The 13,760-nt window shown below is 39.0% G+C and overlaps 1 protein-coding gene across 2 annotated transcripts in view; it reads left to right on the top strand.

Moving 5' to 3' along the window:
• dym (dymeclin) overlaps positions 1–13,208 on the top strand; it is a 47,465-nt gene extending 34,257 nt beyond the window's left edge. For both annotated transcript variants that reach the window (XM_055040270.1, XM_055040269.1), the window contains exons 15-17: positions 1,868–2,050; positions 4,657–4,770; positions 11,930–13,208. In XM_055040270.1, coding sequence (XP_054896245.1) covers positions 1,868–2,050; positions 4,657–4,770; positions 11,930–12,079 — 447 coding nt within the window. In that variant the 3' untranslated portion in view covers positions 12,080–13,208. The remainder of the gene's footprint in view (positions 1–1,867; positions 2,051–4,656; positions 4,771–11,929) is intronic.
• Positions 13,209–13,760: the final 552 nt, after the last annotated feature.

The raw sequence follows: 13,760 nt of genomic DNA, 5'->3' as shown, positions 1-13,760 counted from the left end.
ATAAAAATAGGAAATGCACAACAAAAGAAAGAGAACCAGAGCAACTCAACTACAAGAAAATGAGTCAAAGAAGTTGGGTTTAAATTAGGAGAAAAAAATTCACACTGAAGACTGCATTAATAGATTAAATGGATCATTACTCCCCTTCTTTTTAATGATCATTTATTGAACATGGGAAAAGAAAAGAATGCCAAACATATTAAAACTGTGAAGCTGTAGCAATTGTTTTAACCAACAAGATCCTTAAGTCGTGTTACATTTGATCTTGAAAATGTAACTCTGTCGTGCTCAAAACCAGACAAAAATGAACAGAAATTGATCCTGAATTCAGACATCTTGAAGATTTCTGTACTTAGAAATTTACCTGAGTTACCCTGAGTTCTATATTTGATATGAGTTTCTACAGTTTTGAAAATGTATTGAAAAATATAAACTTGTATTTAGTAATTTGGGAATAATAATGTTTGGGGGTTTAAAAATTAGGCTTCAGGTTTTCATCTCTGGTGACTATTTAAAGTCGCATCTTTCATTTGATACTTCAAAATATGTTTTAGTCACTGACACCGAACCCACAAATGAAGAAGTTTTAAATAGGTTTTTAAAATATCTGAAACATCTTATTGGAACTGTATTTTATGATTTATTGTTTATTTTTTATCCAAGTTACATGCCAAACAAGGCACTGACTATCCTATTTATTTAACATTTTTTTCAGAAATCACACATCATACTGATTTTAAGAATCTATGTATTGTGAAGAAGTCTAGCTATACATTTATAAATTGTGTGAGAATGCTAATAGAAGTTAGCACTGAGATCAGAAGTCACCTTCAGCCTCAAGGTGTTTCACAATAGAAAGGGAAAACAACCTCTAACTAAGTAAATGTTTTGTGCTTAATTGTCCTTAATGTCACAGATAGCTGGAAAAGGCCAGTTGATGTTAACATTTGGAGGAAACTTGAATATGTCTGGTACATTTATAGACCAAGAAAAGTTTCAAAAAGAAATTGATTTCATGTTTCTGAGTGTTTGCAAGCTTTTAGATCAATGGAAAGACAGATTTGTATGGAAGAGGTTTACTGGCCTTTATGTCTTAGATGTTTCTCTGCCCTCCTTAGCTTCTCAACAACTTGACCATCAATAGGCCTAAAACAGCCTATTGATGATTTTTTTTGAATGAGTCCTCTTCAAGTTGGAAAACATCTAAAACAGCCAGTGGCGATGCACTGAGGACCACCGTTTTTTGTCGTGCATAGCTTTTGTTTGTAATAGTGGTTTGATTAACACAACTATTTGGACCGCCAACTTGCGTTTTTCCAACTTGCAGCTGACGTACTGTTAATAACCGAGTTCTGGTTTCTGAAAAACAAAATGCTGCTTAATCATGACTGTCTCTATCTTCAGTTGTCGGATGCGTTGTTTCTTCTGGCTTCATCCTTCTTCTTGAACTCCTCAGTTGTCTTGATTTTTGGCTGCGAGCCTGCTTTGCTTGAAGAACTTTGTAAATAATCCTTCTGAGTCATCCACTTAGCGCCATGCTTTTTCTTCTCTTGTTCTCACCGGCCTCTCCTCCGTCACTGTCATCCATCATTAGTGACACTTCTCAGTCCCCCATGGGAAGGCCTACCATGTCGTGACCTGTGGCTTATAAGATCACCTCTCTGTCCCTGCCTAAGACTCATCTTACTTCTAAGCTGACATTCCTCCGTCTTTATCGTCATCCCTCGTTCCCTCTCTCTGACATTTTCCTCCACCTTTTCTCACCCACCCTTCTCCAAGAGGCAACCATTTAAAGACGCAATAATAAGTAAAACCACTGTAATGTGAAGCCAATTAACCTTTACATCCTCCCTATTTCCCCCCCAAGGCGCAGGACCTGAATGTGATTGAGGAGGTGATCCGCATGATGCTGGAAATCATCAACTCCTGCCTCTCCAACTCCCTGCACCATAATCCCAACCTGGTGTACGCGCTGCTTTACAAGAGGGAGCTCTTCGAGCAGTTCAGGTCCCACCCATCCTTCCAGGACATCATGCAGAACCTTGACACGGTCAGTTACTGAAAATGAACAGTGTCTGATTTGTTGTTGTAAGATTTTTGGCTCATCTAACTAACGTTTATTTTAATAATTGATTATTCTATCAGTTATGCTGATGAAATTTCCATGTATTTCGGAAGATTTTATTTAGTGTATCCTAACATAGAGTACAACCTTATAAAATGAAGGGAATGTAAATATATGTTTTCACGTCTGGTGTCCACGCACAGCCTCCTTTACTTGGATACCCTGAATAAAACTCAGTACAACAAATAGCCTTCAGATGTCATCTAGTTGGAGAACATTATTGAACAAAGTTGATGACGAATATAAGGCAGAGCTGTCCTAATAAAGGAAAGCATATGGCACAAATAAAATGTCAAATGTTTGAGGAGCTGTGGATGAAGGCTGTAGATTTGTCTTCTGTGTCCTAACCTTAAGAAAGCCTCTGAACTGAAACATGTCCAAACTGCATGGGTAACATGGAGCCTACAGCATGTGAAACACCCTGAATTAATCAGTCCTTGTGTGTTGAGAGGCTTTGTCTCTTAAAAATTATTGAGTGTGGGTGAATAAAGATAAAGAACATAATCCAGAGCTGTGTTTTATATCTGTGGCAGCCATCTAGGCAAGGAAGTAAAGCTTTTTGCTCTTTCTGCATGTGGTTGCTGCATGCATCACCCTGGGGTTCGCTGTTATCCATAAGTATGAGCACGTCTGCTAGGAACCCTTGGTTCAGACCATTTCCCTCAGGCTATTCTCTGAAGCTTTCCTCGTGCTTGCAAATTCATGTGTGCTAGCATGAGATCCAGGATGAGAGGCTGCTTCTTTGCTATTCTAAATTAAGCCCATATGCGAGGCTTTCAGAGTTAATGAAAAGATTAGTATTAGATTGAGACGCACACTACACTCACCCTGCAGTGGTGTTGAATTTTATAACGCAACTATTGAGCATAAGCAGAGAAAATGTTGCCTGTGGAGGCACTTTTTTTCTGCAGTTGGTGACAAAGAAGGGGCATAAAAAGAAGGATTTTTTTGAAAATTTCAGAGGACATCCACCCCAGCACTAGAAACACAAAATATGCTTTCCTCAATTTCCTGCTAGAGTGTAAACCCAAAGGCCATCAAATAATTTAAGTTCTGCTGCTGGGCTTTTTCTAAGTGTGATTTGAAAAAAAAATGCTGAAATCATGTGTTGAATTTGAATCAGATCCCATTTAACAAAAACAGCATTCATGCAGTTTTGAATTTTGCCTTTTAACCTCTTATTTCTGACTTTTCCCAGCTACTGTTATTTATTATTTGGTGCAAAATTCATCTTGTGTTGTCCTGCACAGCATGGAAACATTTTTGCTCATGAACCCGTAGATGAAGTATGACTTAACTGTGTCATCTTTTCATTACTAAATTGATTATGTTATTAGTTTCATTATTTTGTTAAGGAAGCAGGATTGTCATTCAGTCATGGTTCATTGTAAGGTCATGTATGTCACTGTTTCAGTAGGACAGACCTATAAGAAAGCAGTAGTACACATGCATTATATTACTAGCGCTACACATGCAAGATTGGCCACTTCATCAAGTGAAGTATCCTGAATGGGGTCAGATTTCTCTCTACAACATGACACACTGCAGAGACAATTTACAGCTTGGTGTCCGGGCGGTGTGATAAATAAGTCTTCAAGGCTTCTCAATCAGGAAAACACAATAAACAACATTTAATTTAATTGTGTTTGTGTGTTTTGTGGCATGAAAAGTATTGACAAGAAACATTTTAGTAATAACCAGTGAACAGTGCTTCCATGGATATATTTATTGCCTTGAGGGTTAGATATTTAATTATGAAAGCTTATAATTTATCATACTCAAAATCTGGACAGCTCACAGTTGCATTTGCTTTTCAAAAACATTGAAATTTGATTTAAGAATTACAAAATATACCATCTTGCTTAATTCTGGGTCTTAATATGCAAACTCACAAGTGGACGTCAGCATGCACAGGATTCTCAAGCGGTAATGACTTATACCAAGTTTTCACATTTTCACAGTATTTACTAAAACAAAACACAAATGACTCAATCTAATGACTTTTTGTTTAATAAAGAACCTACAATGTTTTTATACTTCCACTAATAGTATTAGATTGACCGATCTGATATTTGATACTTAGAGTTAAATAAAAATACACTTGGAGAATAATACATTTCTGTTGGAGGAATTACTCAGACTGTCTGCTTAGGTGGCTCGACAACTGTGGTTTTGAAATAGTGCTACACTGATGAGTGCCGGGTCGTGCTGTTTTGGTTTCCCCACCAAGACTTTTGATAGTTTTTGCAACTAGAAAATTTAAAAATGTAAATGAGGTAAAGGAATACGATCCATTTTTTACCTAGTTGACCAGCAAATACTCTCTGGCTTTTCATTGATATGCCTGTAAACTGTAGGAATGGTATGATGGAAAATTTTAGACATTTTCAGAACTATAACGTGTAAAAACTTTGACATGAGAAATCTGCCAAATCCTACTCAAAAGCACAATATGGTTTGCGGATCTCCCTCCAAACGACTGTAATATAAGTAAGTTCCTGATTGTCTGTCTCCTGTTATGTGAACTTTAGGTGATAGGATTCTTCAGTCAGCGTCTGGAGCAGGCTGGAAGTGACCTGTCGGTGGAGAGGGTTCAAGAGGTCATCATGAAAGGAGCCCAGGCCTTGCCTAAAGACAGACTGAAGGTAAGATAACATATAGGACATCACAACAGAGGTGATTGTTAATGAAGGCTGTCTACAGAAAAATGAAACAGTACGTGTGTAATGTAAACAGGCCACAGAGTGCTAGGTTCTGCTTGTTGCATGGTTGCAGGGTAACTGAAGACAAGCTCAGTTTCCACAGAGGAATGGGGAGAAGTAGTAGAAGTGGATGAGGAAGGGTTCAAGGAAGAGATAAAAATGGCTACTAAGACCTGAGACAAAAGACCAAAGCCCAGTTCTCATCAACATTAATGCATATCTCCCTTCCATCTCTGCTGGCCTGCTACATGTGAACATGTAATGACATTTCAAGGATATGGGATGGGGGAGCTCAGGGGCACTTTGTCATGGACACATAAGATTGTAGGGAGAGGGGTGGGAGGGGACATAAATCTGCCACCGCGCCTCGTTACCCTACACTCCTGGCGGGTTTGCTAACCCCTCCCCTCCCAAAGCTCCTCCATTAATCAGTGAGGGAATATGTAACCAGGGGTCTCCACACAGCTCTCCCCACCAGCACAGAGGCTCTTAATTGCCTGTTTCATCATGTGTTTCATGTTCTATACTTGGCGGCGGGCTGCAAGGCATTTGTCTGACTCGCCGACACTGAAGAGGGATGGTGCATCACCATAAGTTTATGTGGGTTCCCCGTCTCACTCCCAGTCAGCACCTCGAAGCATTAATGCAGCAATCAACCATAAATCCAGAAAATTATACATGTGTGTAACCCTGCTCTGTCCTTCAGAATGATGCACATCTAGAAAACATCAGCTGAAATGTACATGTATGTGATTCATACTTCCGCATTTGTAAGTTTTTTTGAGTTTTTCTCAAGCCATGGCAACTGGGTAAATAACTGCAAGTGTGAAGCAAGTGACTGTGAATGTGTCGTTGAGTTTCACATTGACTCCAACCATCTGAAAGCTTTCCAGTTCCACTGGGTGAAGTGAAGCGAAAGAAATATCTGGGCAATGTCTCCTCTGGGGGAAGTCCATGCTGTCTGATGGTACCATCAATCAAGCAAACAGCTGTCTCTCCTCTTCTGCCTTCCTTCTCCCTATGAGCTCATCCTGCTGTTGAGCCCCCAATCTAAAGAAAATCCATATGTTAGATGAATGTTGTGTGGAATCGTCAATAATTACTCCGCAAAAAGAGAATTGGTGACTCAATCAGTTGAGCCTTCAAGGCGGTTGGGAAGAAAGAGATGTGAACACTCTCGGTATTCTCCAAAGAAAACACATTGAGCCTGAGCATGTTATTCATCTTGGTTAGTCAATCACAAGTACAGCTAGTCTATCCAGTAGTAATTACTTCCGATGAGGAGGTGCTGGGGTTTATACGCTTTTGTTTCTAGTCCAAGATGAAAGCCAGAGTGGAAGAATAAGTGTCAGATTTCGTCTGTTTGTGTGTGAACTTGTTGACTTTTGTTTTTAAATTAGCATTATATTCTGTGTTTTTTGCACTTTGTGGAAACTAGGCCCAACATCCCTAGTTTTCCAACTGTTGGCTCCAAAATAGGATCACTGATGCTGAAAAGTATCTGCTGCCATTGCATCTGGATTAAAATATTCTCCTCTACCCATAAACTTGTGATAATTTTATACCATTTACACAGTAAATCTGCGTTATAATCCCTTTTGAGTCAGTGGAAATTCCTAAAATTCACACATATTTAATAAATCAAGTCAGAGAGACTTATCCCAAAGGAATATTATCCAAGTACTCGGAGCAGCAGCACTTTATTTCTAAAACTCTGTTCCTGATCAACATGGATTGTGATTGTTGTTTATCGGTGCATCAGAACATAAACCATTTTAAACCCAATGCTATGGAAAAGCATGTTAGTCTTCTTTGAGCCAGCTGAAAGGCAGTGCACATCCACTGGTGGAAAACTTGCTGTGTTATGACAGAAAGCTTTAGCATGCCATTTTTTAAAAAACCTTTAAAACCAGTAAGTAGCCCATGTGTAGTGGAGACAGAGACATTTCAGACATTTCTTCTAGACTTTACTAATCAAACAAAACTTTATTTTGAGCAACAAGGATGACTGTTGACACTACAGTACAAAAGGCCAGTTCTTTTGAAGGAGCTAAAAGCATTCAGACAAAAACGTTGACGTGTAAATGAAGCTCCAGCTGAGACAATGTGTTGAAGAAGGTGTAAATACCCCAAAGATGACCCTCATCGTCTTGTCACTCAGATGTCTCTGACCCCCTGTCTTTGTGTGTGTGTGTGTGTGTGTGTGTTTTGTCTTGGGGTGTGTGGTGTTTGCAGGCAGGGCTTGAGGAATGTGTTGTTTAGCCCGTCCAGCTGAAATCTGCTTTATTGAGCACTGATAGCCTGCAGACTGTCTGACTCCTCATGGGGGCGGTGGATGGAGGGGTGAGGCAGCAAGAATACCAGCTGTCCCTCAGCTACCTGGTTCCTCACAGGCCTGGTGCTCATCACCACTACCCCACACACTGACGTGCAGGGAGCAGAACAATTAGGAAAACAAATCCTTAAAACGCTGTAAGCGATAAAACATCGGAGACTTTCTGAAATTAAACTCTTCATCAAATCATCATTACTAACTCGTCTCTATGATTCAGCGTCTGGACTCTCCAGATGGTTGACATTTTCCTTCAAAACCAAGCAGTAATTTAGTTACTTTTGTCCTTTTGATAATAAATGACTGAGAGCTTTGGAAAGAAAACATCCCAAATAAAAAAAAAGAAAACCAACACAAGCAAGTCAGTTTGAAATATAATCTTTGAGTGGTTGTGTCTTTACCTGCTTTTGAGTTTATTTGGTTGCTCGGGGTTCTTATTTGCTCCACAGCTGGATTCTTCTCTGTCTGGTCAAGATCTGGCAGCACAGCCGCCTGCAGAGGAGGAAAGGGAACTCGGAGTCCTGAGTGAAGATACGAGGCCAGCCAGCCAGTCAGTCTGTGTTCAGGGGCGAGGGCCTGACCCGCCAGGACCTATAACTAACCGATCTGTTCTCTGGCCAAGTGGGTCCAGACAACAACCTGATGGGGAGGGGATAGAGAGAAAAGGCAACAGAGAACCACATTAGATATTTACAGAGGAAGTCAGAATAAGGGACGGCTAATAATCATGTTGGGGTCACTGTACTTGTTCTCCTCTCAGCCTGCAAGGGACGTTTTTGCTGCATATCTAAAATTTCCGACTGTACAAAATCCCCAGCTATCACCGTCCAATATAGAAGAAGATGGAAAAACAGTGGCCACTGTGACTCAGGCATTATTTATTTATTACTATTTTATGTATTTAGAGTCTAGAAGAGGTACTCACATGTGTCTGGCTTTCTTTTTCCTTTAATAAAAACATGACTTGGGGAAATTATAATTTGAGGAAAATATGTTTAAGTGTAATCTTTTCCTCCATTTGAGCTTTTCAGAGAATGCCATTTTACAACAACCTCCAGATTTGTAGACATCCCTGTCAGCTGCTCAGGTTTTATCAAATAAAATTTGGAAAAAAACCTCGATCAGTTCAGTTAACTGAATTTTATTAAGATGAGACTTGTTTCCATTATTTGCAGCCTTTATTGAAGCTGCGTGTAGCTTTACAGAAGCTTTTTGCCAAACAGACTTCAAGAACCAGAAAGAACAGCAGAACTTCCCATGTGTTTCTTTATATAACTTCTGAGTACAAAAATCTGCGAACAAACTGCATCTAGTAGCTTTTGATATACAATCTGTGCTTTTTCTCGAGGAAAGAACAGCTGAGAAGGGGGCAGAAGTACATGCATTATTCAACAAGGGATTCTTGATGGATTCCTTAAATGTAAAGAAATTGTTGCTTGTTTCAGGTTTTTTATAATATCCTGCAGAGCTGGTGTCTCTTGACTTCTTGTATGTGTTGTGAAATATGAGGCTGGCTTTTGAAAGGTAAACAATAAAAAAATGCAAAGAAATTCTCTATTCTACTATCATCCATAGCTCCTTCATCTTCTTGACTGTCTTAGGGAAACTTTAACATACCAAAGGGGTTCAAACATTCTCCATTTCTCCAGAAATGATCAGCAATATGTGTTTCGTACTGGGAAAGTTTTATTTAATATACAGAATAAATTGTTGACTTTGACCACAAATTATGTTCCGTAGGGTATATGATCAGTAATCCCAAACAACTGACCAATATTTGAGATTTTAAAGGGTCATTGTGTATTAGGAGATCCATTACAGGAGCTTCTGATCCTTGTCTTTGCTTTTATGTCACAGTGAATTATATTACTCTCGACGCTCATGAATCTTAGCACTACTCTGGCGAAAGATTTAATTTATTCCTATCGAGATAAAAGCCAAACGAAAGGTACTGGTTGAGGAGAAAAATAAATAAATACTTGCGTTCTCTCGGGCTAACATCTGTGGTTTAGACTAGACCACTACCTTGAATCCACTTTAGTTATCATGCCAAGCCAAAAGTGAATGCACAATTCGACGAGATGCTAAGAACATCTCGTCGAATCGTGCATTCACTTTTGACTCCTCGCTTCCACTTCATGGAGAAAACGGTAACCCATCTCTGATGAACCAGATGCTCATGGAGGTTTATGCAACATATATTCCTCACCAGAAGTTGTTGTTGTGGACACATCAGCAGAACTGATCATACAACTAACCTGAGCATTCATAACCGGCTCTGACACCGAGAAAAAAACTGTAGCAAAGAGCAAGTGGGGTATGTGTGTGGATAGCATGTGCATGAACATGATTGTCAATGCTAAAAATATCCTCCTAACATGACCCTCATCTGCAATAGCTGCGCAAATTTACACCAGGAACTGTCTGGTGATTTTCTTTTGACATTGTCTGAAAGTGACTGAAATGTGCGCCACTCCATTTTCAGCAATGACTAAAAGGTCTGCTAAAATTTCCGCTTTGCACTTCAATAACCATTGATTTTAACAGGTGAAGGATAGCATGTAGATTCAGCTACCATCAGAAATGCTTCATAAAGCTAATTAGAGTATTTTATATTGTATGGAGACATCTGCATATTCCCCTGGGCAAATTTAATCAGTTAATGCTGCTTGATGGAACAGCATTAATATCACACATTTTGACAGTATGTTGACATAGCAATGTTTGCTGATTAATGCTTTAATTATCTTAATTAGCACATCAGCATTTCTGTGTTAGATCCATACATCATGATAATCCAATGTGGACATTAATCTCCTTGACAACCTTCTGCCACCATGTGGTAATGTATGTAAATCAATAAATAAAAATGAGAAACAAATTTTCCAATTAAAAGAAAAAGTTTAGAGCAATTTTTTATCCCGGAGGCAAAAAAGCAGCTGGAGTTGAGTAATTGTCACCGTCAGTGTCGTATGGACATTTGCTGAGTTGGTAGACTGAGACAAGTCACCTACACACACACATACCAGGAGGATAGTACAGCTTCTGCATTGTGTCTGGCCATCACAATGGTCCTGGTGTGTGTGGTCTGGTCTCAGTAGCCTGGCATATGGCCTGTGACCCTGGAGCCCCTCCGTCTGTGTCATAATGATACCGATAGCGTTGCTGTGAATAGAGGCAGTCAGGACTCAATGGAGCAAACTGGGACCATCACATAAAGGGCACAGCGTCTGTCTTTCAGCGCAGCCTGATTACTGGACTGTGTGCGTGCATATAACATGCATGTTTAGACGGGAAGATATAATGAGGTGCCCTTGTATTATTGATGCTTTCTGTTTCTGCTGCCTACCTGCTGTTAGGCGGCCTGGCTGATGCTTGGATTGGTCCACTGGGTGGGCTTTTCTTCTTTTTCTGGTCGAGTTGGAAGAAGATCACACAGCATTCATATGAGAAGATCTCAACTTTTTTATTTTTTTTTTTATTTTTGCAAAACAGAATATTGTTTTCAGCTCTTACTTTGTGATCCTTAGTGTCTTGGTTTTGTCTTTTAGATATTTATATTGGTGAACAAAATGCTATGAAACATGTAGACAAGTGCTCCCTTGGACTAGCAGGAGCAACATTAATATAACTGCAGATTGTTTTTGGTTAATTTAAGACCTTCTTCACACTTCCCCTTGCGTTTCTAGTAACAGTTCTGCTTCATTTGATGACAGCAGACTTGCAAAAGCTAATTTCAACAACAAAAAGTATGACCTTAGAGTGATCCTGGTGTTCGCACCAGAAATGTATCCCTTCTGTCTGCTTGGCCCTCTTATTCCAGTGATACTGCAGTCTGTGGAGATTGACTAAAAATATAGGTTTCTGAAACTGATTGTGCATCCACAATCAGCTTGGGTGAAACTGCCATACACTGCTTAGCATGCCATTTTGCTCTGTTTTTCATAATCTGATCCAGTCTATCCATCTAATATTTCAGTGTTTATTGATTTGTACAGTTAACGATTTCCTCCAACTAAAAGATTTGACCAATCATGAAGTGTTCATCAGCAGGACTTGTCCTTCTGTTCTTGTATAAACCCAATTAACATACACAAGCAAAGAAACTCTGTTGTCGATTTAATTCAAGCATTTGTTTAAAGTCTTTGTTTTTCAACTTCTTGAAAGAGAAATAATTATCGCTTGTGCTGGCACGATGATGGGGAAAAAATAGAAAAACACAACACGTTATGAAACTAGTTACAGAAGCTACAGATTTATTGTACCTCTGACATTTTTCACACATTTGCAAACAATTGAATCTGTCGTGCAGATGATTCAGTGGGGAGAGTTTTGTGTCAATCAAAAAAGTATCCTGGCATGAATCATGCTTCACTTGCTGTGGGCTAAAATATAATTTTTCATACCTTGAAAAAGTTCTGTTCACCTTAAAACTTCTTACTGTGGTGAAAAGTTCAGTGTGTCATATGCTATTAAGTTTTTAAACTCCACACAACATTGTGCCGTGTCTTTTGTCTTGTGGTTTTACTCTTGTTGGACCATTCATCCATCCATCTCTTTATTTATCCCCATTCTATTTACCATTCTTATGTCAATCTGTCCATCTGTCCATCCACATAGCTCTCCCTTTCCTCTGCGGCATTGTCCACCTTATTCTAGCGAATCCTAACATTTTCTCAAATCAGAGGGGATATATTGTACTTTCCAACATCAAGTCTCATGCATTTTCTTATTTTTTCTTTTCTTTTCTTTGTTTGTTTGTGTGAACAGAAGTTTCCAGAGCTAAAGTTTAAGTACGTGGAGGAAGACCAGCCAGAAGACTTCTTCATCCCATACGTTTGGTCGCTGGTCTTCAACTCCGGTGTTGGCCTCTACTGGAACCCACATGGCATCGAGTTGTTCAGCATGGACTCTGGTTGAACAAGAAAATAACCCCAAAAACATTCAGTCTTCATCGCAGTTCAGAACAGAATAAAAGGACTAGAGTGTGTGTGTGTGTGTTTTTTTTGGTGTGTGTGTGTGTGTTACCATTTGTAGTTTGCGCACGCTGCTATCAAAGTGCCTCGACCTTGTACATGACGGAGTTCCTCTTTATGCAGCACAACCTTGTATTGTAATAACTGCTCTGCTTCAACACTGTGAAGCGTCATCAGTGCTGGGGAATGGTGCACACAGTAGCTTCCAATCGTTCCCCAATATATTTCTGTAGTGAATGCTTGTTTAACAGCACATATCTGTTTTAGTTTGGCCAAGAAGCTCAGATTCCTGGCAATGGAGGATTCCCTTTTTTATAATTCTTCAAAGAACAGGTCATAGAGAAAAAAATAGACAATACCTACATGTTACACATTTCCACAGTACAACTTTAGATCCTTAACTTTGTTGTAATACACTAAGTTTTAAATATTAATGTCATTTATTTAGCTTTTATTTGGATCCCTCATGAGAACAGCTTTGATTTATAGCTGGTTTGTTTGTGAAATTGCCGTTGGGTTCAAAACAGTCAGAGAAACTTAATTTATGATCAACTTTTAGATTAAATATGCAGTATCCCTGGCTGTGTAATATCTATCGTTCACGTACAGTTTAATTAGAGCTTAATCTGAGTCCCTAGACAATATTAGCCTCCTGCATCACTGTGATTCATGTGATTTCATCGTTGCTTCCAGCCTGACTTCACTCAGTCATTGTCATTTGCATCTTTCTGGATAGCCTCCCAAGGCAAGTACTTAAACTAGGACAGACAGTACATCTCTTATCCTGTTGTGCATAGCTACAACTGTCTCTTCTATTTGTTACTTTATCTGCATGTTTAACTTGAGACTTAAGTTATTTATTTACATGTATGTTGGGGTTTTTATATATATATATATAAAGAAGCATATTCAAGACCACTAAATATAAATGTGGCAGGAACAAAAAGAGCAGCTTTTCAGGCTTAATGCCATGGAAACTTCACTTGATTGGAAAATTTGCTTTTTATTACTGCAAATTCATTTTGTCAGTTTTCTTTGAAAAATAGGAGTTTCAATAAAAATGGTTAAATCAATGTGCTTGTCTGTCATTATTATAACATTAATTCTGGAGCATTTACAGAACAACACATGCTGCTTCTAAGGAGTCTATGCATCATTTTATTGAACTATTTGTTGTCTTTAGGTTTAGCGGACATTTATGTTCCCCGCAGCTTCAGTTTTGGTGTGGATAGTTTTTTCACCTTAAATTGGATCACTTTAAAACTGCATTTGGTATTTTAATTCAAAGTCAAAAATACTTTAGTCCCAAAGGGGAATTAAATGTAACTCATCCATGTTTCTTTCAAGCGTTTTTGCACCTGGTGATGATTCTGAGCAGGAAGATCTCCTGTACCAGTCTCTCTTTCCAATTCATATGCACGCCTGATTTTACTTTGCTTTGTTCACTCTGACCAAAGAACATAATTTTTCTTTCCTATGCATTAATCGAGACACAAGGAACAACCTCAAGCATTCAATAACAATTTGAATGTGTCTTGCGTTGCTTAATTATCATCATTGCTGCAGAAAATGTATGAACACTTCCTCTGCGGGCTCTGAAAAATCAGAGTCTGGAGGAGAAAAAA

The sequence above is a fragment of the Poeciliopsis prolifica genome, unplaced genomic scaffold (genome assembly GCF_027474105.1).
Source record: "Poeciliopsis prolifica strain line A6 unplaced genomic scaffold, Auburn_PproV2 SCAFFOLD015, whole genome shotgun sequence".
Taxonomy (NCBI): Eukaryota; Metazoa; Chordata; class Actinopteri; order Cyprinodontiformes; family Poeciliidae; genus Poeciliopsis; species Poeciliopsis prolifica.
The sequence above is the reverse complement of the archived record's forward strand: the minus strand, read 5'-3'. Positions and strand labels throughout refer to the sequence as shown.